This window comes from Chlorocebus sabaeus, chromosome 8 (assembly GCF_047675955.1).
Source record: "Chlorocebus sabaeus isolate Y175 chromosome 8, mChlSab1.0.hap1, whole genome shotgun sequence".
In the NCBI taxonomy this organism is placed as follows: domain Eukaryota; kingdom Metazoa; phylum Chordata; class Mammalia; order Primates; family Cercopithecidae; genus Chlorocebus; species Chlorocebus sabaeus.
In genome coordinates, this window is record NC_132911.1 from 60,204,190 (window position 1) to 60,230,581 (window position 26,392).

At 43.8% G+C, this 26,392-nt stretch overlaps 1 protein-coding gene across 2 annotated transcripts in view; it reads left to right on the forward strand.

Annotated features, from left to right (window-relative positions):
* Positions 1–23,500, forward strand: part of LYN (LYN proto-oncogene, Src family tyrosine kinase) — a 137,680-nt gene extending 114,180 nt beyond the window's left edge. For both annotated transcript variants that reach the window (XM_008000679.3, XM_008000680.3), the window contains exons 11-13: positions 8,605–8,758; positions 11,796–11,927; positions 22,001–23,500. In XM_008000679.3, the coding sequence (XP_007998870.1) occupies positions 8,605–8,758; positions 11,796–11,927; positions 22,001–22,203 (489 nt within the window). In that variant the 3' untranslated portion in view covers positions 22,204–23,500. The remainder of the gene's footprint in view (positions 1–8,604; positions 8,759–11,795; positions 11,928–22,000) is intronic.
* The last annotated feature ends 2,892 nt before the right edge of the window (positions 23,501–26,392 follow it).

Below are 26,392 nucleotides of genomic sequence, written 5' to 3' on the forward strand. Positions count from 1 at the left end.
GTCGTGGCCACAGGCAACCCCCTTCTCAGTGGATGTATTTGATGACACAAAGTCGCAGTCTTTCATGAGGGAGAGCCCAGTTGCCTTTTCTCGAGGCGGTCCAGGCAGGTGCATGTGGATGGGGCTTGCTGAGCCTACTCACATGGGCACTCCCCATTCAGGAAATAGCAACTTGGACTTTCTGCTTTAACATTGTTAGAGGAGAGGGAATTTAAATGAGTGCGTTCCACTCAAATGTTTTCTAAAACTTTGGTCTGATTTAACCAGACCAAAAACTATCTGAGCTAGGTCTCGATCAATTTAGAGGTTTGTTTTGCCAAGGTTGAGGACCGTGGCTCATGACACAGCCACCAGAGATCCTAGGAACATGTGTCCAAGGTGGCTGGGATACAGCTTGATCTTACACATTTTAGGGAGACAGAGGTTATAAGCAAAGACATAAATCAGTACACATAAGGTGTACATGGGTTCAGCCCAGGAAGGTGGGACATCTTGAAGCTGGCAGGGTAGGCTGCCAGGCCATAGGTGGATTCAAAAATCTCCTGATTAGCCAGGCACAGTGGCTCATGCCTGTAATCCCAGTACTTCGGGAGGCTGAGGTGGGTGGATCACCTGAGGTCAGGAGTTTGACACCAGCCTGGCCAACGTGGCAAAACACTGTCTCTACTAAAAATATAAAAATTAGCCAGGCATGGTGGCGGGCACCTGTAATCCCAGCTACTCAGGAGGCTGAGGCAGGAGAATCTCTTGAACCCAGGAGGTGGAGGTTGCAGTGAGCTGAGACCATGCCACTGTGCTCCAGCCTGGGTGATAAAGCGAGACTCTGCCTCAAAAAAAAAAAAAAAAAAAAAAAGTCCTGATTGTACATTGGTTGGAGGAGTTAAGTTTTGTCTGAAGAGTTGTAGTAAGCTTGAGTTAAGGTATGGGAAGTGGTGGTTGTAGAAGCAAAGGTTCTTGTTATGTAGATGAAGCCTTCAGGTAGCAGATTTCAGAGAGAACAGATGTGAATGTCTCTTATGGGACCTTAAAAGGTGTCAGTTAAATCTCTCCTGGATCAGGAAAAGACCTGGAAAGGGAATGGGATTCTCTACAGAATATGAATTTCCCCCGTAAGTGATGACTTTGCAGGGCCATTTCAAAATATGTCAAAGAAATATATATTAAGGTAAAATAATTTGATCTTCTTTAGAACCTGTTATCTATCTTGTGATGATATACTAAAGTCTGGTTGGAATTTAGTATCTTATTGCTACAAAGAGTCTGTTCTATCAGTCTCAAGATCTCTATTTTCATGTAAATGCTGGTCATTGATGTCTACACTCCAAAAGGAAGAAGGGCACAATGAGTCATGTCCAATTCCCCCTTCTCATCATGGCCTGAACTAGTTTTTCAGGTTTCTTTGAAATCCCCTGGGCCAAAAGGAGGGTCTACCCAGTTGGTTAAGAGGCTTAGAATTTTAATTTTGGTTTACATATTTTGAACGTCATACCCTGGGGAAAAGTTATTTGCAAAGTAAATAGGACTCTAAATTTTATATTCTGTCCCCACCCTGCCCAGCATAAGTGTTTGTCTATGTAAGTGTGCCTGTGTGTGTGTGAAATCATACTAGAGATGTGAATATACCAACAAATAGAGACACGCTGGCAGCACTACCATGTCGACTTAAGCAGCTGTGTCCCTAGTGACCTCTGAGATGCTGCTTGGGGTCTGAGGTCTATCCCTGTTCCCACTCTGCCACCAACCCTGACAGCTGGGTTGCCTCCACCTGGAGGAAGTTGCACCGTTTCTCACCTGTTGTGGCCCCAAGGGTGTCTCTGTTGAAGGGTTGACACTTCCTGTTTCACACCAGCAGTGGGGGAGAAAGTCCTGCCCCTTTAGGGTCAGAACGTTGGGTAAGACCTTACTTCTCTCTTTCTCTGGTCCACGTGTGCCTCTAGCTGCCTCAAAGACCTGACTTGTGGAAGGCATCTGTTCAGCTGATTGGCAGTGGAGAAAGAGGCAGACACTTGGTTACTAACTCCCTTTCTTCTCATTGTACATTAGAAAGGCCATTCTGGATGACTGGAAGTCTATCTATCCAGCCAAACAAGATAAGGCTGCCCGTTAACTCAGTAAATATTATTATTAATATGTTCTGTGTACCTAGACTTTTCATTGTGTACAAGATACCGAGAGTTTCACCAGAACCCTCCACCCCCAGGATTTGCTCTCTGACCCAGTAGTTCTGTGCCTCCTCCCAGGACAGCAATGGTCTCGGCATGATGTTCTGTGTCATTGGCTTCAGACACAGGCATTTTCAGGAAACAGTTGCCTTGCTCCACACTCAGAGTTTTGGTCATAGTGCACCCCCACAGGCTCCCTTATCCCTGTGCTCAGTAAACCGCTTTTTAAAAATGAAAATGAAAAACACAGAAACAGCAAAGGTAGAAAATACCATCATATGTTTTCACTGAAGGCAAAAAAAGGAACTAAAAAATGTGCGTTGGCCATGCTCTTTGAGCCAAAGAGCATGCGAAACATCAGCACATCTCAGCTTAAGTCAAGAGTACGGAAACCTCACTGACATCGTCTCTTTACATGATTAGTCTCATTCTTGGTAATGGGGATATTTTTTATTTCAGACTTCCAGTAGCTTCACACATCAACTTTCTAAGACAGAGTTAGACATCAGCACCAGATGAAAGAGGCAGTTTAAATTAGTTCTTTGGTGTCAGCAGGTGGTTCAGAAAGTTGGGGTTTTCTTGTCTTTGTTCACCCCTGGGCCTGACCTTATGATGAAGAGAATCACATGGCCTAAGATATGAAGAGAATCTCCTCATTTGGTTTAGAACCAAAAGATTGTATCGGTTTCCCAAGCCCTGTGAGTAATAGCTCCAGGCCCAGAGCCATGATAGGGAGGGAGAGGAACTGGGGCCTGACACTGTATCCCCTGCCTCCAAGCCATGAGGCCCACAGAGTCCTGACCTAAGTTGCAGGAAAAACAAGCTCAAGCCATGTGTTCCAAACAGTCGATGGGCTAGGAATTCTTCCAAGGTATTTTAAGAACCTTCCTCACCTGCCCCTTCCCTCATCCCATCTCCATAATGGAGCCACCTCCTCCCTGGCCTGGGCTCCTTATGCTGGCTCCACACGTCTTAATCCTTCTTTTGTTAAGATGAGTTGCATCCGGACTTCCTCTCCAACCATTATGAGGGTAACAGTCCACCTCTGAGGTTGCTCAAAGGCAATATCTTGAGACTAAGATTTTATTGCAATCCTGAAATAGCTTAAGCTTTCAAGCCTATGATCTAGTGCTGTGCTTCTCAAACTTTAAGCTCTGGAGGCTGGGAAATCCAAGATCAAGGCACCAGTAGATACAGTGCCTGGCGAGGTAATTCTTTCTGTGTCCTTACATGGAAGAAGGTGGAAAGGCAAAAAAGGGTCAAACTCTGTGTGAAGCCTCTTTTATAAGGGCCTTAATCCAATTCATAAGGGAGGATCTCTCATGACCCAATCACCTCCTAAAGGCCCCACCTCTTAGTGTGATTGCATTGGAGATTAAGTTTCAACATGAATTTAGAGGGACACGTTCAGATCATAGCATCATGCATTTGCAATCGGGGTAAGATTGCCCCCAAGGGAGCAAAAATTGATCCTTTAGGGGTGAGAAAATCTTAGATACTACAATAGTTTGTGGCCCTCCAAAGTTACCTAATACAACCTTCTTTCCTCATACTTAATTTCTCCTGTTAAGGATGCCTTAACTTTAAATTTTAATTTTAATTCAGTAATTCTTCCTGGAGGAATGATAATGGAAAAAAAGTTTGAGAAACAATGTTCTAGACAGAGACAACCTAAACAAAACTTTGCATGTACTTCCTGAAATGGGAACCAGAACTTGGCCTGGGGAGAGCTTGTGATTCCCTTTCTGAGGGGTGAAATTTGGACTTAACAACAATGAGAAGTCTCTTTTTATCTTCTCAGAGAAGAAATACTCTCTTAATGAAATCTTTGGGTCCCAGAAGCATTTAGTTAACTCTTGGTACTGAGCTCTCTTGTGGGTCTGACATTCTGGAGTGTGGTGTTAGGAACATGGACTTTGAGGTCAGACACACCTGGTGTAAATGGGAGCATTCCCCTTCACTCTGCGGCTTTCAACTGGTTCTTTTATTTCTCAAAGCCTCATTTGCATCTGTACAACGGAAGTAAAACCTACCTGGTCAATTTGCTATTAAGATGAAACATGAATTGAGTGTAAAGGATGTGAAGCAGTGTTTGGTGTATAGTAGGTGTTCAATTAGTGGGGGGGAAATGGTGGTTATTAATATCCATCTACTTACCCACCTACATATCATCGTCATCTTAGTAAAATGTATGTGGGCAAAAAACAACAAAACAGTCTTCTGAATCAAACACATCCTCTTCTCATCAAGCATGACCAACTCTATGTAACTCCCACAGAAGTCAGGCTTTCCAACCTGCTGGAACAATAGGAAGTGGGAGTCCCTGGGGATAGCTGAGCCTTGCTTTATGTATTTATGTGACAGCTCTTTCTGCAGTGCTGAACGCTACATGGCCCTGGAAGAGGAAGAAGGTATTCCATGAAAAGTTGACCCTACATTCAATTAGCCAAAGCAGTCTCCGATTTCTTCCTGCTGTTTGAAATAGAGCTGGATTTACTTTAGCTGTAGTAAATAGACCGACTTCAACAACAACAATTAAGGTTTTTAAAAAAAGAAACCGAGGAAGAACAATACACAAAGACCAGGGAAAGAATAAAGAGAATGAATTAATTTTATCTAAGAGGAGAGTTGTGATATTTATGATCTGGAAAGCAAATCATATCTGAGCGCTTTTATTTTGCTCCCATATTCATTATTTATTCTACTTGGCTAATGCTATTGTTTCTAATCTTGCCTTGGTGAATGCTTTTATTACCGTTTAGAATCTGAGCTCCTTAAAGCACTCTGGCATGGAAAAGAAGGCCAAAATACACTAGGCTTGTTGCAAGTCTGTTATTATTTCTGAGAATCATTTTTTTAAAAGCACTCAGATTTATGCAAATACGGGATGTGGGTAGGTGTGACAAAAGCCTTACTAACAAGTCCCTTGAGTGCTTTTTGTAATGAGTTGATCATCAAAATCTGTTCCCGAGAAGGAGAGCCATGTGTGTCCTTGCTGCTGTGTGGGAGGCTGGGTCCCTGCCACCGCGCCCACCTGTGTGGCCAATCAACAGCCTTGGGAGAGGGGCCAGCACAAGGCTCCTGGTTGCTATTGTCAACTGCGGTTTCAGGCCCAATTTGGGACTTCAGCCAGCTTTGGCTTCTTTGGGTTCTTGGCCTAGTTTATATATAATTATTGGAATGTTAGGTAGATAAGTGTCTAAGAACTAGGAATCTTTAAAGGCTGCACTACCATGGAGCGGAGCCGGGAGGCTGGGACAGAGTCAGCTGTGACTGCTCAGTTGCTGCTCTTTCATCTGGGCTCCTGTAACCAACTCTGGTCTGTTTGAGGCATGGTGGCTCTATCGCCAAAAGCCTACTTGGTTATAATCATACACACCTTTCTTTCACACATGCTCAGCCTGATCTTCGCTCTCCACTTTTCCCAGTGTTACTGGCTCTTTCTAACAAGTCTTGTTGAACTTGGGTTACCAGCAGACAAAAGGAAACAGAGGCAGGGCTCCCCTCTCCCAGCCGCCACCAAAATTGCCACCCCGTGTCATCCGTTTCAGTAGTGTCCACTCTAGAAGGAGCTATCCCGAAATTCCTGACGCCCTCACCATGCCACTCCCTGCTGTTTCTGGGCAGCAGAGGCTTCCTAGAGCAAGTCAGACTCAGAGGAGCTCTGTCCTCACCTGATTGTCACCACTACCCACCTCCTGTTGACTTCCCAAAGAGGCTGTTTGAATCTTTTCCAGGGTCAGGTAAAAGTTGTGCATCTCCCCAGTGCTCAGAGTTTGTGACAGCTGGGAGAAAGGCAGGGGACACGAGGTCACTGCTCTCCGAACCTGTCCTGTCCTTTTCCTGCTCTCCGTGCGGTTTCTGCTCTGCTCAGCCCCTGTCCTACTTCTCAAGTTCCTCATGAAATCAAGCCTCCTGCTGTGCTCAGTGCCGGGATGCGGGAATGTGCATGCCCTACACCTTCGTTGGGTTCATGTTCCTGCAGAAATTGTGGACAAGTAGTCAGGTGAGGAGCAGGGAGCGCTGGGGACGCACGCACACCTGGCAGGAGAGGGTGTGCCAGGCATGGCTTCCGGGAGAAGTGAAATCTCAGCTGAGACAGGCAGACTGCTTAGATCGGGTGAAAGGGGCAGGGAGGGAATGAACGTTCCACACAGAGGCAGGGGGTGTAGAAGCACAAAGGAGGGGGTCATGGTGAGGAAGTGGAAGGTTGAGCGGGGGCCGGGTCATACAGGGCCTTGGCAGCAGTGCAAAGGATCTTGGACCACATTCTTTGTTTCCACTCAGAAGTGAAATACTGGACTGAACAGTCTTTGAGACGGATGTAGGCCACACTGATTATTTTACTTGAGATTTTTGTGACCATGAGAATGTCATCTGCCAAATCCCTGCAGTAGTGGGCTAACAAGATAGTATTCTGGTCATATGAAAACCCCAGTCCCTTTCCCTAAGGACTTACTTTGTCTCTGATAAGAGGTTTAGTGACAAGTTTGAAGGTTCCAATGTGTACAAGTGAGAATAGAAAAGATATTTTCAGCCCTGGTGGCATTTATCGACTGGCCAACATGACAACACTGAGAGCATTAAACAGCATAAAAATAATGACAAAGCTATGATCAGCAGCTGCAGATGGTTTTTGTACACATTGACCATCTAGGGCAAGTAAAGGGGAGTTCAGGGAAGGCCCACGGAGCAGAAGGTGAGGCCAGGGATTGGCCTAGACGGGAAGGAAAGGCAGACCCAATACTAAGGAGCTAATCTTTTGCTAAGCAACGTGGTCTGCAACTGGGTGCCCGAATTGCTTGATCACCAGGGATGCTGTTGCAGATGACTGAGGAAAGTCAGATCCTCCAAGCTGAGCCATCTGCAATTCAAGGTAGAATCTGGCAGAATACATTCATTCCTGCGTGAAAAGTTCAAACCAGAGTTTTCTCTAACTGCTTACTAGATACACTACTACTTGGCTTTCTTTCCTTCTTGCCCTTTTTCTTGCTTCTTACTTCCCTCCCTTCCTTCTCTCTCCTTTCTTATTTCCTTCCTTCGTTTCCTTGTTCCTTCCTTCTTTCCTTGCTTGCTTTCTTCCATCCCTCCTTCCCTCCTTCCTTTACTTTATTCCTTCCTTCTCCTTAACAGTATAATTTGGTAATGTCTTCCTTAAAAACCTGACTTTGGAACAATACTACACTTTCTATTCAGCAACGAGTAGTAGTTTTGCCTCCCTATGTTATTGTTGTGTTTAAATCCTGGATTCTTTCCTGCTGTCATACTTTGTCATGAGAGTGAATCTTGCCAGGCGTGGTGGCTCATGCCTGTAATTTCAGCACTTTGGGAGGCTGAGGCGAGTAGATCACCTGAAGCCAGGAGTTCAGGACCAGCCTGGTGAAACCCTATCTCTACTAAAAATACAAAAATTAGCCCGGTGTGGTGGCACATGCCTGTAATCCCAGCTACTCGGGAGGCTGAGTCAGAAGAATCACTTGAACCTAGGAAGCTGGAGGTTGCAGTGAGCTGATATCGTGCGACTGCACTCCAGCCTGGGGGACACAGTGAGACTGTCTCAAAAAAAAAAAAAAAAAAGAGTGAATCTTTGTGATTATCCTGGAGGGAATATGCAGAGAGAACTTGGAGAACCAGTTCCATGGGCTGTTGATTAACCTGACAGAAAAGACATCCTGTTCTTGATAACTCAATAATTTATTTGTATTAGCATGTCACTTTCTCCAACTCTATTTTTAGAGTTGGTTCGGGCTGCCATAATAACATTCCATAGACTGGGTGGCTTAAACAAGAGACATTTATTTCCCACAGTTCTGGGAGCAAGGAAAGCCCTGGCAGGTTTCGTGTCTGATGAGGGGCCATTTCCTGGTTCATAGACGGCACCATATAGCTGTGTCCTCACATGGTGGAAGGGGCAAGGCAGCTCTCTGGGGTCTCTTTTACAAGGGCACTAATCCCATTCGTGAGGGCTCCACCCTCATGATCTAATCACCTGCCAGGGCCCTACCTCCTAATAACTATTGCCCCCGGGTCAGGATTGCAACATTCGAACTTTGGGGTAGGGGGCAGGGAATGGGACACAAACATTCAGACTGTACTGTTTTCTGATTTGAAAAACTGGCATAATGACATCTATATATCTATATGGATGAATTTAGCAGGGTCTTAAAAAGATTCTTCACACATTAGAAAATGTTAAGACTTGTTGCTAATTTTTTTTTTTTTTTTAAGGATGACCGTTATTGGAGATTTGACGGGGGGTGGTCAGTTATTTTAGAAAGGGCTCAAATGGTGATTGCCATTACCCACTGTCTTTAAAACCTGAATGATCGAAATAGTATACATGAAAATATTTCAGGAATTCATAAGTTTTCTGGTCTTCCTTGATGGCCCTTTCCAGTCATCTACCCTACATATGAAAATGAGAGCCTATTTCTGTTTTCAGATTGCAGAGGGAATGGCGTACATCGAGCGGAAGAACTACATTCACCGGGACCTGCGAGCAGCTAATGTCCTGGTCTCCGAGTCACTCATGTGCAAAATTGCAGATTTTGGCCTTGCTAGAGTAATTGAAGATAATGAGTACACAGCAAGGGAAGGTATGTTCCAGTAACCATCTTTAGATGTTTTATTATTGTGTTTTATTTTGTTTTTGTCTGTTTTTGACAAAGCAATTGCAATAGTCATCATTAAGAAAAACTTATTTGGTACAACATTTAAGCTGTACCATAATTGTCTGCTTACGGTTCTATTCTAATAGTTTCTAGAAAGTACTCTCTTGATTAACTCCACATGATACTTTTGTTAGGCTTACAAATGCTATCAGTTGTATTTCAATTAAGCAATACAAAACACAAATAGATTCAGGAAGATCAAGATTCTTGTTTATTTTACATTGTTAAAGTTTTCACTCAAACAATGAATATATGGGGCTGTGGAGGAAATATTTGTAACATTAATTCTATGTTCTTTATTCCAGCCTTTTAATTACAAATTAAAACATGAACATTATCATACACACAGAACTAAATATAATGCAAAAAATCTACTTCTTTATTTTCCCACATTCTGTATTATATATGGGAATCAAAAATGCACAGAGAGGCCTAAGTTCCCCAGCCTGTGGCACACTGTCCGGGGGCCGAGCACGGTTGGGACTGCACAGGCCTTTCTTGGGCTAGGATTGCCCGTGTGGTTATGACTGAGGATTCTTATGCTCTCACCCGTGAGAGCTGAGCCAATATGTTTGCAGTGCTCACTCTCTTCTGGAAGAAACAAGCACTTTCTTGAAATTCCTAAGCATTGCTGAACAAGGATTATTATTATTTTATTTTATTTTTTTGAGACGGAGTTTTGCTCTTATTGCCCAGGCTGGAATGCAATGGCGTGATCTCAGCTCACTGCAACCTCTGCATCCTGGGTTCAAGGGATTCTTCCGCCTCAGCCTTTCGAGTAGCTGGGATTACAGGCCTGCACCACCACACCTGACTAATTTTGTATTTTTAGTAGAGGGGGGGTTTTCCATGTTGGTCAGGCTGGTCTTGAACTCCCGACCTCAGGTGACCCACCTGCCTCAGCCTCCCAATTGCTGGGATTACAAGTGTGAGCCACTGCACCTGGCAAGATTATTATTTTTTTTAAATGACATGTTTGTTATTTCTGGAAGAGGTAATAAGCAGATTGATTTGATTTGTTGAACATCTCCTGCTTCCATCATGTGTAGGATGGTTCCCCTCCTGCCTCAAGCATATATTCTTGAAAGTGGATTAACTTATCCTTGACCTTAATGATTATCTCTAGCAAAAAGGCAGGCAAAGGAGAATGATCTGAAGAAAAGGAGTCAAAAAAATAATAGCTAAGGCCGGGCGCGGTGACTCACGCCTGTAATCCCAGCACTTTAGGAGGCCGAGACGGGCGGATCACGAGGTCAGGAAATCGAGACAATCCTGGCTAACACGGTGAAACCCCGTCTCTACTAGAAATACAAATAATTAGCTGGGCGTGATGGTGGGCACCTGTAGTCCCAGCTACTTGGGAGGCTAAGCCAGGAGAATGGCATGAACCTGGAGGCGGAGCTTGCGGTGAGCAGAGATTGCTCTACTACACTCCAGCCTGGGCGACAGAGCGAGCCTCCGTCTCAAAAAATTAAAATAAACAATAAAAATAATAGCTAAAATGTATTGAGCATTTATGATGTGTAAATGGGCTTTTCATACATTATTTCATTTATCTTTACAATAATCCCATGTGATAGATGTTAATATTATCATCACTATTCCCAATTTACAGAGGAGGAGACTGAGAGATTCTGCAAGTTTTTGAGGTCCCACAGTAAGTGATAGAGCTAAGATTCAAAGCCAGGAAATCTAACTTCAAAGTATCTGAACTGGAATTGGTTACACTGGTTTTATTGAATTTAGCAAGCTGAGAGTTTCACAAAAATAACTGTTCTCAGGCAAAGACCATGGGTTAGTGCAGAGCGCATGTTCTAGATCTAACAGCATCCTCTTCCTGGCATATCAGGATGACAATAATGATGCTTAGCTTCATTGGTAAGTACCATTCATTGGTACCTTCATTACCATACTTGATTGGTGTTTACACTGTGCCAAGCCCACAGATCAACCCATTTAATCCTCACAGCAACCTAGGAAGGTTTTGTTGTTTCCTCAGTTTACACATGGAAGCACCAAAGCTGCACAAAGACAGCAAGTGACTTGCCAGGATCACACCAAGCAGAAAACAGCAGATGCGGGATTCAAACCAGGGCTGTGGGGTGCCCAAGCCAAGCTCCAGCCATGGTCCTGCCTGCTGTCTCTGCACACTGCTGCTCCAGGCAGGTAGGGGGTAATGCAGGAATGTGTGCCATTGCCTCGCATACAACAGACACCCAGGAGATTCTCTACTGTCCTTACCGTTCTTACTCCAATTTCCAATTTGTGTTGGGGACCAAAAAAATTTTAAGCCAAGGCATAATAAAGGCAAAAAAATTTTTTTAAGTGGTATATAGAAGCCCCTAGCCTTCCAGGGTGCCAGAGTAACAGCCTGTGCCTGAGTCCCTGCCTTCCTCCAGGGGACCCTGCATGCCCCCTTGGGCTGGGTCTGCCTGTCCCCGGTCAGTTGGCCTCACCAGCTCTTTGTGAGAAACGTAGTTTCATCCCAAGCTCATTCTGTATTTTATACTATGTGTGTGTCTTACTTATTCAAAATAAATAATTGAAATTTTAAAAAAAAGAAATCAAAAGAAGAAAGAATGGTCTGGGTGCAGTGGCTCACACCTGTAATCCCAACACTTTGGAAGGTCAAGGCGTGCGGATCAGCTGAGGTCAGGAGTTAAAGACCAGCCTGGCCAACGTGGTGAAACCCTGTCTCTACTAAAAATACAAAAATTAGCTGGCCGTGGTGGCAAGTGCCTTTAACCCCAGCTACCTGGGACACTAAGGCAGGAGCATTGCTTGAACCTGGGAGGTGGAGGTTGCAGTGAGCTGAGATCGCACCATTATATTCCAGCCTGGGTGACAAGAGTGAAATGTCACCTCAAAAAAGAAAAGAAAAGAAAAGAAAGTATGGGGTCACATGTTCATGACTTGTTTAAGCTTAAATATCCAAGTAAGAACCACATATCTTCTTCCTTAGGTGCTAAGTTTCCTATTAAGTGGACGGCTCCAGAAGCAATCAACTTTGGATGTTTCACTATTAAGTCTGATGTGTGGTCCTTTGGAATCCTCCTATATGAAATCGTCACCTATGGGAAAATTCCCTACCCAGGTATGGTTTACTTAGCTATTTACAATCAAGTGGTATAAATGAGAAAAAGTCAGGTTGCATGAAGGCATTAAAAAGTAATAATAACTTCATCTACCCGATAGCAAAGAATAAGCGCTTTGAGCCAGAACTTGATTGTCATGGGCCGGGAGTGGTGGCTCACGCCTGTAATCCCAGCACTTTGGGAGGCCAAGGCAGTCAGATCACCTGAGGTCAGGAGTCTGAGACCAGCCTGACCAACATGGAGAAACCCCGTCTCTACTAAAAGTACAAAATTAGCCAGGCATGGTGGCACACGCCTGTAATCCCAGCTACTCGGGAGGCTGAGGCAGGAGAATTGCTTGAACCCAGGAGGTGGAGGTTGTAGTGAGCTGAGATCGCACCATTGTACTCTAGCCTTGGCAACAGAGTGAGTCTCAAAAAAAAAAAAGGTTTGATTTTTATTTTCACTATCTTTAGCATAAATTGTTCTAAAAATGCTTAGACACTTCTTTGCCTTCTTATTTTATTGAGTGTGTGTTCTTTTTCTGCACTGATTAATTCCACCACATACTAGAATGTTCCTGGCATGGTTGTTGGTATTGAGATGAGGATGGATAGACACAGGGGCTCCTCCAAGGCAGTCCCCCTGACGGAGGAGGAAATCCACATGGAGACGAGGATTTCCAATGCTTCACAATTGGCTTTGTAATAAGTGCCCTGGAGTCTCTCTCTCTTCAGGAAATAACCACCTTCGTTTGTCAGTGCGAGGCCCTTCTGCTCTTTAACATACTGGTATCAGTGAGGGCATCATTCAGTATTTATTTCCAGATTCCTAACACCTGAAACCTGCAGAGCCAGATTCTGTCCATCCCTCCCTTTTTCCATGGTCTGTGCTGGCATGGTTAAGAAGAGGGATTTCGGCCAGGCACGGTGGCACACACCTGTAATCCCAGCACTTTGGGAGGCCGAGGTGGGCGAATCACGAGGTCAGGAGTTCAAGACCAGCCTGACCAACATGGTGAAACCCCGTCACTACTAAAAATACAAAAAATCAGCTGGGCGTAGTGTTGGGCACCTGTAATCCCAGCTACTCGGGAGGCTGAGGCAGGAGAATCACTTGAACCCGGGAGGCCAAGGTTGCAGTGAGCTGAGATCACTGTCTGCCCTGGCGACAGAGTGAGACGCCATCTCAAAAAAAAAAAAAAAAAAAAAAAAAAACCAAGAAGAGGGATTTCTCCCAGAGCTTTCATATTTTCATTCATGTTTGACTATTAACAAAATGTTTGCATGAGGGGAATTTAAAATTAAGTTTTTAATATTTAAATCATTCTCCTATTCAAAAAGTATTTGAGTATGCTAGGCACTCTCAGCTGCTAGGATGCCATGGTATCTGCCCATGTCCTTCAGAGTGAATGTTGTAGTGGGGAGAGACTGATGGTTGTCATACACACAGCCAACCTGTAGGATGGTGAGAGTGGTATGGAGCCTGCATGGAGTGGCTTAGGGATTGGCAAGTACTCACAGAAGGGGGTGGGGAGCTGCTGGTTTTATTCCATGGTCCTGGCAGCAGCAGGGACTCAGAGATGTGAGGGAGGGAGCCTTGGGCTCTCTGAGGTCTGCATGTCCCCATGGGGAGAGTAGCCAGAGCATGGACTTGACCAACAGGAGCAGGAGGCCAGCGTGGTTTGGGCCTCTGTGAGTATTTGATGGATGGATGGGTGAATGAATGAATGAATGAATGAATGAATGAATGAATGAATAACTCACCTAGGCCATTTGATCTCTAGACAGTCAATGGATGAGAAAGCAGAAGGCTATGGAGCTGGGGGTTAGAGTGGCTCAGGGAGAGACTTACTGGCCATGTAAGAGCAGCCCCTCTTACTCTGCTGAGATGCAAGCCAGGGAAGGCTTTTAGACAAAGCAGCCACACAGTCTGCATGCTCCCATCACTACTGCTGCATGTGGGGATGAGCCACAGAGAAACTGGGGCAGGGATCAGCTGGCAGCTGAAAGCCTTTGGGTGGTGTCTGCCTGCACAGTGGACCGGCTGTCCCAGGAAATCCCTTTAGTGCCAGCATTTCATCTTCCAGCTGCTCTAGACGCTGAGGTTAATGAATTAATATTGCTGCAAAATAGGAAACATATTTCTAATCAGCCCTGATGTCTGATGTTATATATCTCTATCTCCATCTATGCCTACATCTCTTTCTATAATCTGTCTGTAGAGAAAGATTATATAGTCAGATTAGGTATATAATCTGACACCTGATAAAATAAACATATAATCTCATAAAAGAATGTTCTATGATATGTGTGGTGTGCTGCATGTGACGTGCCGCCATGGCCCCTGAGGCTTGAGAAGGTGATTGAACCCCTCGCTGGTGGCAAAGCTGCTCTGAGCCCCAGATCTGTGTGCCTCTCAAGACCCCTCAGCTGATGTGATCAATGCCCAGGATTTGGAAATATTTGGGGTGAAAAGTCATCTTCTTAAAAAAAGGACCAGCCAGGCGGGTGGCTCACGCGTGTAATCCTAGCACTTTGGGAGGCTGAGGCAGGTGGATCACCTGAGGTCAGGAGTTCAAGACCAGCCCGGCCAACATGGCAAAACCCCATCTCTACTAAAAATATAAAAATCAGGCCGGACGCTGTGGCTCATGCCTGTAATCCCAGCACTTTGGGAGGCAAAGGTGGGCGGATCACAAGGTCAGGAGGTCGAGACCATCCTGGCTAATACGGTGAAACCCCATCTCTACTAAAAATACAAAAAAATAGCCAGGGGTGGTTGCAGACGCCTGTAGTCCTAGCTACTCGGGAGGCTGAGGCAGGAGAATGGCATGAACCTGGGAGGCGGAGCTTGCAGTGAGCTGAGATCGCACCACTGCACTCCAGCCTGGGTGACAGAGTGAGACTCTGTCTCAAAAAAAAAAATAAAAATAAATAAATAACTAAAAATAAAAATAAAAATTAGCCAGGCGTGGTGGCACACGCCTGTAATCCCAGCTACTCGGGAGGCTGAGGAAGGAGAATCACTTGAACCCAGGAGGTAGAGGTTGCAGTGAGCCAAGATCGCGCCACTGCACTCTAGCCTACGTGACGGGAGCGAGACTCCATCTCAAAAATAAAATAAAATAATAAAAAAAGAACCAGTAGAAAAATGGTCAGAATCACAAAAATATATTTCTCTCTATATTGAAGAACCCACCAGAATCCATCGACTGGTCTGTTCCCTGATTGGCTTGTCCCTGGAGGGACTGGGAATGTGAGATGTCTTGAGGAGATCTGGATCAGTAAATTTTTTAGGCACGAGAGTTGTATGTTACAAGAGCCTCTACCATTACGTTTATAAACATAAGCAATCCTATTTACTTCATATGAAAGGACTTGATTCATAGAGAGCATAGAAATTGGTAAACATTGCCAAAGCATGCCATTTTCCACACTGTTATAAAACTGCATATGGGAGAGAATCCACTGATTAATGGAATTATCTGAAAGTATTTTCTTTACCCAGTAAACTGCTGGCTATGTTTTGTTTGTTTTTAAAGTACTTTAGAAGCTATACAGGCCAGGTGTGGTGGCTGATGCCTGTATCCCCAACTTGGGTGGATCACTTGAGGCCAGGAGTTCGAGACCAGCCTGGACAACATGGCAAAACCCTGTCTCTACAAAAAATACAAAAAAGTTTAGCCTGGCGTGGTGGCCAACACCTGTAATCCTAGCTACTTGAGAAGTTGAGGCAGAGAATCGCTTGAATGCTTGAACCCCGGAGACAGAGGCTGTAGTGAGCCAAGAAGCGCCACTGTACTCCAGCCTGAGCGACAAAGCAAGACTCTGTCTCAAAAAAAAAAAAAAAAAAGAAGAAGAAGAAGAAGCCATATCATATACTTAGCTTTGTAAAATTAAAAGGAAATAAAAGAAAGCAGGGAAAACAAAAAAGAAAAAAGAAAGTCACATACAAAGCAAACACATTTTTAGAGGAGAAAGACTAATATAATATACCAAAATGTTAATCTTGAGTCAAGAGATAATAGGTTATATTAATTTTCTTCTTGATGAATTTCTGAAATTTCTAATTTTTTTACAATGATATTTTTATTAAATATTTTATTCTTATCTAAGTAATATATGCACTTTTAAAAAGTAGTACAGAAAGACTTTTTTTTTTTTTTGAGACAGTCTCACTCCATCACCCAGGCTGGAGTGCAGTGGTGCGATCTCGGCTCACTGCAACCTCTACCTCCTGGGTTCAAACAATCCTCCTGCCTCAACCGCCTGAGTCACTGGGACTACAGGTGTACACCACCACGCCCAGCTAATTTTTGTATTTTTAGTAGAGACGGGGTTTCACCATATTGGCCAGGCTGGTCTTGAACTCCTGACCTCAGGTGATCCACCCACCTCATCCTCCCTGCAGGGATTACAGGCATGGGCCACCGCACCTGGTCACAAAAAGACTTCTAATGAAAAATTGCCCCACACCTGCGGGTGCTCCTCAAAGGAATCTACTTTCAGGAATTTTGATTCCTTATTCTAGCATTTGCTGCATATAGTTCTAAATATTCTACTCATAACTCTTATCTCTTAAGTTTTTTCCACTTATTATTAGATAAGAATATGGCCACATACTTTTATTTTTCATTTATTTGTTTATTTGACAGGGTCTTGCTCTATCACCTGGGCTGCAGTGGCATGATCATAGCTCACTGCAGCCTTTAACTCCTGGGCTCAAGTGATCCTCCCGCCTAAGCCTCCTGAGTAGCTAGGACTACAGGCACATGCTATAACACCTAGCTAATTTATAAATTTTTTGTAGGGACAGGGTCTCACTATGTTGCCCAGGCTGGTTTCTAACTCCTGGGTCAAGTGATCCTCCCTCCTCAACCTCCCAAAGTGCTGGAATTACAGGTGTGAGCCACCATGCCTGGCCAGCCACATGGTGTTAAATTCAAGAGGTACAAAGAAGTATAAGCTGAAAGGTCCTCCACTCTGTTCCCAGCCACACAATTCTCTCCCCATAGGCAACCAGTGTTCTCAGTTTCTACTCTAGAGACATCCTATAAGGAGAGTCATACAGTTTTGCCCTAGTGTCTGGTTTATTTCACTCAGCATAACCCTCAAGGTCCGTGAATGGTGTGGTCCATGTCTTCAGCCTCTCTCCTCACTCCTGGTCTTCCATACCATGCTTTCCCCACCTCCACTTGGGCCCAGCATTCCCTGCATGAAGCTTCTCCATTGTTTCTCCCAGCATTCACCTGGGCACTGCCAAGTGGGCTCCAGGTACTGTCCTGCCCTTGGCGCTGGCCTCCCTCCCTCGTGGTGTGTACTGGCCACGCAGTGTGCACCTTCCCGGGGTGAGTTGGGATGGGCCACCTTGCCTGTTGTCAGTGCCCCTCTCTGCAGCCATGTTGGTTGCACTTTCTTCCTCTTGGCTCAGACCACTTCTTCCTCTGGCTGCCAGGTGTCTCTTAGCATCATCAGAGATGGAGTTTAAGTTTCTATTTCTTGTTCTCTTTTTTGTTTTGGGATGAATTACAGGAAAAAAAAAAAAAAGTGGGGAGGAGGCAAAAGATCTTTACTTCATTATCTTAAAACCAAAACTATGATTATATTTCTCTATAAATTTTATACAGAAAAAAAGAGGGGTCTGGCTGGGCATGGTGGCTCATGCCTGTAATCCCAGCACTTTGGGAGGCCGAAGCAGGTGGATTTCTTGAGGCCAGGAATTTGAGACCAGCCTGGACAACATAGCAAGACCCTGCCTCTACAAAATAATTTAAAAATTACCAGGGTATGGTGGTATGCACCTGTAGTCTCAGCATCTCAGGAGGCTGAGGTGGGAGGATCACCGAGCCCAGGGAGTTTGAGGCTGCAGTGAGCTATGATCACACCATGTACTCCAGCCTGGGCAACAGAGTGAGACCCTGTCCCAAAAAAAAAGGTGGGGGTGTCTGTTGGGTCCTGGTTGGGGTCTTGTTTTGCTTTGTTTATACAAAGCGAAAGGTTTGAAAGTGAAAAAATTTTCTGAAGCATCATGTCTTTTCTGGCTGTTTCTGACTGGATATATCTAACATCTTAATGCCAGCTGAATGAGAATCAAACAATCTGTCCTGCCACAAACACTTGCCGTGATCACAAGCAAAACTCAGAAAATCTTAATAGTAATAATAATTTGCCCTTTTGAAAGGAGTATGATTGGGTGGGAGACTGTAGTCCCAGGGTATCTGACTCTTCCTGATACACACACGCAGGGGCCCTGTGTGACTGAAGATTGTCATAGTTTGTGGTGCAGCTGGGCTCCTCCCTGTCGCTATCTGTTCCTTTTCTCTGCTGTGCCACATTTTTCTCTTTCTTCTGCTCCTTTACCAACTTGTAGTCTCTGCTGATTTCTACCCACTCCAGATGCCACCCCCTGCTCCCCACCACCTCCTTCTAGTGAGGACACTGTCCCAACTGGGCTGTGTGTCATTTGAGGATAATGCTCTGTCTTAACTATCTCTGCATGTCTCAGAGCTCAGTGCTAGTTCATGACCCGCCGTGAGGACTCAGTAAGTACTTGTCGAAAAGAGGAAGGATGGAGAATGAAACTGTGTTCCTTCTAAGGAGATCACCAGCCAATGCCAATGGGTGTTTACTTTTTTTAACTTAGCAACAGGCCAACGCCAACTATCACATGTAATCTTAGGGTCTGGTTGAGGTCCCTCTCCTCTTCTATTTCTTTCTTTCACAAGACTTGTCATTTAATAGCGGATGTCATTTGTTGCTTTACTTGTACATAAAAAGATAGGCTTCAGATTCCATTCTTCCAGTTCTTACCAAGTCGAATTCCCCGAACAGGGTGGAGCATGTCCAGCCTTTACCAGCATCATCGAGAGTCCTTCAGAGCTAGCAGAACATACTGGAACCAGGAAGGAAAAAACCTGCTGTGGGGCTAGGGTGACCTAGAAAGCTTTATCTTCTGCTGTGGCTGCATTCTGACCTTTTATGCAAATGAGGTTTCTCCAGGAAGGAAGTGAAAGAGATACTCCAAACTGAGTTTGCAGGTCCAGTTGCTATTTATACTATACTGGATGTTAGTCCTCCCACCACGATCCCAGAATTTCAACCAAGAAAGTAGAAGTATACACAGATCTTCTGAAATTTATCCAAGTGAGCTTGGCTAGTTAAAAGAGCCAGAGCAATGCTGAGGCCGTATCGTTTTACAGAGACTAAAACTTCCAAATAAAGAGGATGATACAAATCTGTCTTTGGCTTTGAGCAATGAGAATCAAATGAAGTCTTTTAGTTAGAAAATTCTAGTCACATAAATATTTGAAGATAGGCTCAGAATTCGACTCAGGAAAATTGATTTGCTGTATAAATAATTCTCAAGAGATCTGAATCATTATAAAGTTTGTGTGGATCTTTCAATTTCAAAAGCAAGGGCTCTTCCAAGACAGAAATGATCATGTCTTCTTTCAGGGGTTTAAATTCAGGAAAGGTCACTGTGTCCTTAGATGAAAAAAGGTAAGTTAAAGGCAGAGGATCTCAAAGTTCACTGCCCATAAGACGTTGTGAGAAATACACACAGAAACCTACTCTGTATATAAAGCAAATGTTTCAGAAAACCATATTGACCTTTCCTATGTGCAGTGCTTTCTGACGTTTTCTGTTTTATTCTGTTATAATTCATTTTTTAAAATACTGGTAGTTGGCTGGATGCGCAGTGGCTTCCGCTTTTAATCCAGCACTTTGGGAGGCCAAGATGGGCAGATCACTTGAGGTCAGGAGTTTGAGACCAGCATGGCCAACATGGTGAAACCCTGTCTCTACTAAAAATACAAAAATTAGCCTGGCATAGTAGTGGGCACCTGAAATCCCAGCTACTTGGGAGGCTGAGGCAGGAGAATCACTTGAGCCTGGGAGGGGGAGGTTGCAGTGAGGCAAGATCTCACCACTGCACTCCAGCCTGGGTGAAAGAGGGAGATTCTGCCTTAAAAAAAAAAAAAAAACAACTAGTAGTACCCTAAAAAAATCAATTTGCTGATCCCAAATTGTTGATCCCAAGTGCGGATAGTGCCACGCAATTTGGAAAACACTGATTAGAGAATACATTCAAAACAAGGTTCTGTTTCAAATCTGGTAAAAACCATTTCCCCTAAAGCTGCCACTTATTTCAAATCCTTCCAGTGACCACGGATGGTAAAATATACAGCTTTGAAAGAGAGATAGCTATGGAAAGGAAATTAGTTGTGAGGAATGGAGCCCCTCTCATGTGCCAGAAATTGTATATACTTTGCGTGAAATACAGTCTTCTCTAGAGAAGTTCACATCCTACAGAACAGGGTATCCACAAAATATGTAAAACATACAGGTGTGGATAGGTACTGCTAGATAAGGATATAATTAAAGAATTAATCTCCTTTATCATGCAGGAAAATGTTATTATTATAATCTTTTTTACCCCTTGAAGCTATTCTCAGGATCAAAGATTGACAGTTCAGTTTCTGAATTACTCTGAGACATTTGAGCACATTTAAAAATCCTCTATTACCAGGCCTTTTGCAGAGCTCTAGAGGAGTAATGAGCACCTTACTTCTCTCCTGGAGGTCAAGAATATGCAAATCCAGAGTCAGAGTGAGCTGTCACTCTGGCCAGGTACTGCAGATTAGAACAGTTAACTGTGTGAAGTAGCTCCACTTGAGACTATGATTGGGGTTCAGTTTTCCTCCTCAATTAATATCTTGCTCTTAAAAGACAGTGACATCCACAAGATATGTAGTACAAACTACAGACAAGTGTCCTTCAGATTAACTGAACCATCATTATTTTCCAAATTAATCCCTAAGTTTTTAACTATTTGGCAAGCCTGTAATCAATTGGTCGGGCTGACTTAAGGATGTTGACTTTAAGTAAATGAAAATACCAATTATTAAATGAAAAGCCAATTTTTGAAAAATGTCTACATAAGATAATATATGGTAATTTTTTTTTTTTGTATAAATACACTACAGGTTGAAGCTGAAAGAATGCTACCCCACAAACGTAATTAAAGTTGAGAGTTAGGATTGAATTTAGGTGACTTATGTGAAATGTCAGGCAAGTCCAATATCCTTTTGTTATTAAAGAGAACTTGGCTGTGGCTCCTACTTAACAAATTTTGGCAAACTGAATGCTGTCTTGATCCCCTCCATACTAAAATTTATTGAGTTGCTTGCAGAAATTTCCCTAGCTTCTGTATTAGTTGGCAAGGGCTGCCATAACAATACAACACACTGGGTAATTTAAACAACAGACATTTATTTTTCCAGGGTTCTGGAGTTTCAAAGTCCAAGGTCTAGGTGCTGGCCGGGTTGGTTTCTCCCGAGCGAGGCCTCTCTCCTGGACTTTTAGATGGCCGCCTGCTCCCTGTGTCTTCACATGGCCTTTCCCCTGTACTAGTCTGTGTTCTAATCTCCTCTTATAAGAATATTAGTCATATTGGATTAAGACCCACCCAAATGGCCTCATTTTACTTTATTTTATTTTATTTTATTTTATTTTATTTTATTTTATTTTATTTTATTTTATTTTTGAGACGGAGTTTTGCTCTTGTTGCCCAGGGTGGAGTACAATGGCGCGATCTCAGCTCACCGCAACCTCCACCTCCTGGGTTCAAGGGATTCTCCTGCCTCAGCCTTCCCTAGTAGCTAGGATTACAAGCATGCGCCACCACGCCCAGCTAATTTTGTGGTTTTTCGTAGAGATGGGGTTTCTCCATGTTGGTCAGGCTGGTCTCAAACTCCCGACCTCAGGTGATCCCCCCACCTCAGCCTCCCTGAGTGCTGGGATTGCAGGCATAAGCTACCGCCTGGCCATCATTTTAACTTGGTTACCTCTATGAAGGCTTTATCTCTAAATATGGTGCAGTCAATTCTAAGGTGTACTGAGGGCTAGGACTTCAACCTAGGAATTTTGGGAGGATGCCGTTCAACCCCTAAGAGCCTCAGTAAAGCTTGTTTCAATCATGGTTGCAGGACGCGAGGAGCAAAAAACCACTGCAGTACTTGACCCTCTGCCAGGTTTCTAAACGGCATGGTTTTTCTTTTTTGTTTTTGTTTTTGTTTTTCCCACCCTAGGGAGAACTAATGCCGACGTGATGACCGCCCTGTCCCAGGGCTACAGGATGCCCCGTGTGGAGAACTGCCCAGATGAGCTCTATGACATTATGAAAATGTGCTGGAAAGAAAAGGCAGAAGAGAGACCAACATTTGATTACTTACAGAGCGTCCTGGATGATTTCTACACAGCCACGGAAGGGCAGTACCAGCAGCAGCCTTAGAGCACAGGGAAACCCGTCCGTCTGGCAGGGGTGGCTGCCTCATTTAGAGAGGAAAAGTAACTATCACTGGTTGCACTTATTATTTCATGTGCTGGGATCTTCTGCCGTGCCTGGATCCTGAAATAGAGGCTCAATTACTCAGGAAGAACACCCTCTGCATGGGAAAGTATTCTGTACTCTTAGATGGATGCTTCACCCAGTTGCAACTTGGACTTGTCCTCAGCAGCTGGTAATCTTACTCTCCTTGACAACGTCTGAGTGCAGCCTTTTGAGAAGAAAACACCCATTCCCTCCAAAAATACACCCAGCTAGCTCTATGTTTACAAATGGACATAGGAGTCAAAGTTTCAGAGACCATTGCAATGAATCCCCAATAATATCAGAACTAAACTCATTTATAAACCTAAAATAACCAGATACATAGCATGACATTTCTTTGTATTTTTCTCTATGCTTTGGCTTACTTGTTAAAAAAAAAAAAAAAAAAAAAAATTACTAATCCAACCTGTTAGATTTTGCAGGTGAAGTCAGTAGCTTAAAAATGTCTTTTCCAGATTTCGATGTGTTTTTTTTTTTCCCTACCTCCCAAAATCTGAGACTGTTAAACATTTTTCTCCCATGAACACTGCTCAGACCTGCTAGACATGCCACAGGAGTGGCGTGCACATCTCTGTCTCTTCCAGCAGGAAGAGCCCGTGAGCACACACAGCTGCCGTGCCGTGCAATGTGCACCCAAGGGCACCGGGCTCACCTGGACCTCCCAAGAAAGGGAGAAAAGCCTCAAAAACTGCTCTGTGTTTAGAAGGAAGATTTTTAAGGGTCCAGCTTTTTCATTTCCACAATTTCCTATATCCAGATTTGTTTTGACAGTGTAGTTTGGAAGAACTAAGATTCTAATCTCTGAAGAACCTTATAGGGCCTTCTAAAACATAAGAGTTTCCTTTGTGGCTTCAAAGATTTGAACATTATGTTAAAGATCAAGTATTAATTTTAGCTGTACTCTAGAAAGTTAAAGTGCCACATTTGGGGCTATTTTTATGATTCAGCAATCTTTTCTAAATTGTGTAGCATGTGTATGAGACTATTTATACCCAAGGATATGAAGGAACGTAAGTCACTAGGAGGCTCTAGTGAGCCGTGGTGGCGGGAGGTTCAAGCCGTTTTGTTTACTAAATTTTTCTCCTGTAAGCTTTGAATGGAAACTTCTGTATCACATTATGTGTTTCACTTATGCTGTCGTGTATATACCTAATATTTCTATTTTTGATTTTATTTTAATACACCTCGTCCAATAACATCTCAAGCTTTTTATTTGTGTTTACATTTTCAGCTGTGGTCAGTGTAAAAACTGGTCATCAGCTGGGGGTGGGGTGGTTAGAAGTGATTCAATAGAGCTACATGCTTTAAACTTGCCCAAGTTCTACCTCCTTCCTTTGAGCATTTCAGATTGGAGAACCAAGGGGTTGATCACCTCAACGCCTGAACATCCGTTTATGGGGGCCAGATAGAATTTGTTTTCAAATAGGCTTAACAGACATCATTAAAATTTCATTCTGTGTGTTTTGTTTAGGCTTGAGGTGCTTAGAAGATGGGATAAAATATTCTACTTTTCTCTAAATTTTAACTTCGTTTCCTATGTGATTTTTTAAAAATGTCCTTTCTAAAATATTCTAAAATTATTGATTCACAAGTGCCATGTTCACAACGATAGAATATTATCATTACATAATGTCTGCACAGTTGGTCCCTGGATTCATGGTGGTAAGTTTTCTGTGTACACCCCCTGCTCGCATTTTATTTCAGAACCACAAGTATTACCCAATATGTTACATGGAGTGGAACTATAAAGAATCCCTAAGACAAAAAGAAGTCTCTAGAAAATGACTAAAGTTTTTTTTTTTAGCATAACAAATTTATTTAAAGAAAATTATTAAATTTGTCTTCACCTTGTTTTGCTTCTCCCACTTCCTCCTTCCTCTTCTTACCATTTTCCACTTGACTCCCTCTCAATCAAGCATGTGATCCTTCCCTCCATGTGGGCCTGTCACCAGCTTGGGCCTCATCTCCGGTGTCCACCATGTGTGGAAGTCACATGTTCCCTTGATGAACAGCACACACAGTCTCTTTCCTTAGCTATAGGTTTCCAGCCTCCCTGTGACAGACAGGCATAATGAGGGGCTGACTAGGTGTTTGTAGCATTTTAGGGTCTCCAATGGTATACAAAATGGCTCATGTCATCACACCTCAGGTTATTGTATAGAACTGGAAAGACAGAATCCGTACTCCCTACCTCCAAGATTCTGACTTAGCTGTTGTGCAGTGGGGGATGTATGTCAGTCTATTTTAAAAGCTTCCCCAGTCAACTAGACTTAGTGGCTCATGCCTGTCATCTCAGCACTTTGGGAGGCTAAGGCAGGAGGATCGCTTCAGCTCAGGAGTTAGACACCAGCCTGAGCAATATAGCAAGTCCCTGCCTCTACAAAAAATTTTTAAAATTAGCTAAGTGTGGTAGCACACACCTGTGGTCCCGGCTACCTGGGAGGCTGAGGTGGGAGGTTTGCTTGAGCCCAGGAAGTCGAAGCTGCAGTGAGCCATGGTCGCACGACTGCACTCCAGCCTGGGTAAGAGTGAGACCCTGTCTCAAAACAAAACAAAACAAAACAAAACAAAAACCAGAACCAAAAATCCCTTCCCTGGTGAATATAATGTATGCTCAGTCTTGAGAGTTACCACTTGGTTTGACCCATATTACAAAGCCCAGCCGCCTTTTTTCTCAGATGGTTTCATTTCTCAAAGGGGAGTGGAAGAGAAGGAAGGAGGAAAAAAATGTGCCTTCCTTCCGGTGAACACGAAGCTCACTGAACCTAAAGGAGACTCACAGGCTGGAAACCGGTGTCCTTAGTAGTAGGGGACACATGGGGCTTCCGTGGCTCCTCTAGGCATACCTCCCGAGGTTCTGCAGAATCCCCTTGCAGAAAGTACTTCTGAGGAGCCACTGGGAACGTGTACTGTCCAAGCCCCGTTCTAGGGGAAATTCACTGCCAAAGAAGCCAGCAGCCCTAGCTGTCCCAAGGTGCATAAAAGGATAATAAATAAAAGGAGGGAATTAATTTTGTTGCCTACACCAGGGATAGATCGAGGGCAGTGAGAGCATTATAAGTATAAACTCATTTCCATGTCAGCTTGTGGGGTCGGCTTTCTCTCTGTTTTTTTGTTGTTGTTGTGTTGTTTTGTTTCGTTTTGTTTTGTTTTGTTTTGTTTTGTTTTGTTTTGAGACAGAGTCTCACTTTGTCATGCAGGCTGGTGTTGCAGTGTTGCGATCTCAGCTCACTGCAACCTTCCCCTCTCTGGATGGAGCGATTCTCCTGCCCTAGCCTCCCTAGTAGCTGGGACTACAGGTCGCCTGGCTAATTTTTGTATTTTTGGTAGAGATGGGGTTTCACCATGTTAACAAGGCTGGTCCCGAGCTCCTGACTTCAGGCAATCCGCCTGCCTCGGCTTCCCAAAGTGCTGGGATTACAAGCGTAAGCCACTGTGCCCAGCCGGGGTCTGCTTTCTCTTTATTTCCCTTCCTCTCACAAACTACATCCAGGGGTGGTAGCTGCTAAAAAAGACCCAATTCTGCAACCTCAGCTCTGACACCTTCAAATAAATTAAATATTGGTCCTAGGGCTCATTCCCCAGTTCTTCTGTCTGTCACTGCCAGGTTCTACAGCTGGTTCTCGGACGTCTCCTGCTTCCTCAGCCAAGAACACCTCTCAGATGAGATCAAACTGCCCAGCTTTCCTCTTAGCATCTTCCTTTATTTTCCACTTCTGCTTGGTGGAAGAGAGATTGTAGTTCTCTATTCCCTATATTTTAACGCCACAGATATTTTAGATTAGGTGAAGTCTTGCTGTTCTTCCTGATGGAAATGGTAATTATAAACATACAAAGATACCCACACACACATCCTTTACTTAGGGCCCTCTTGTGCTTTGGCAAATTATAAAAATTATCTCTAACTCACACAACAACCCGGGAAGATCTGGACAATGCTATCGCTGTTTCACAGCTGAGGGATCGGGAGCGTTTAAAGCCACAGAAGGAACAGATTGGCTTCACTTCATATTGTTTCCTTGTGAAATAAAACCAGTGAAACACCTTTGTGTAGAATCTCCCTGACTCAGTTGAGTGTTCTGAGTAGGCA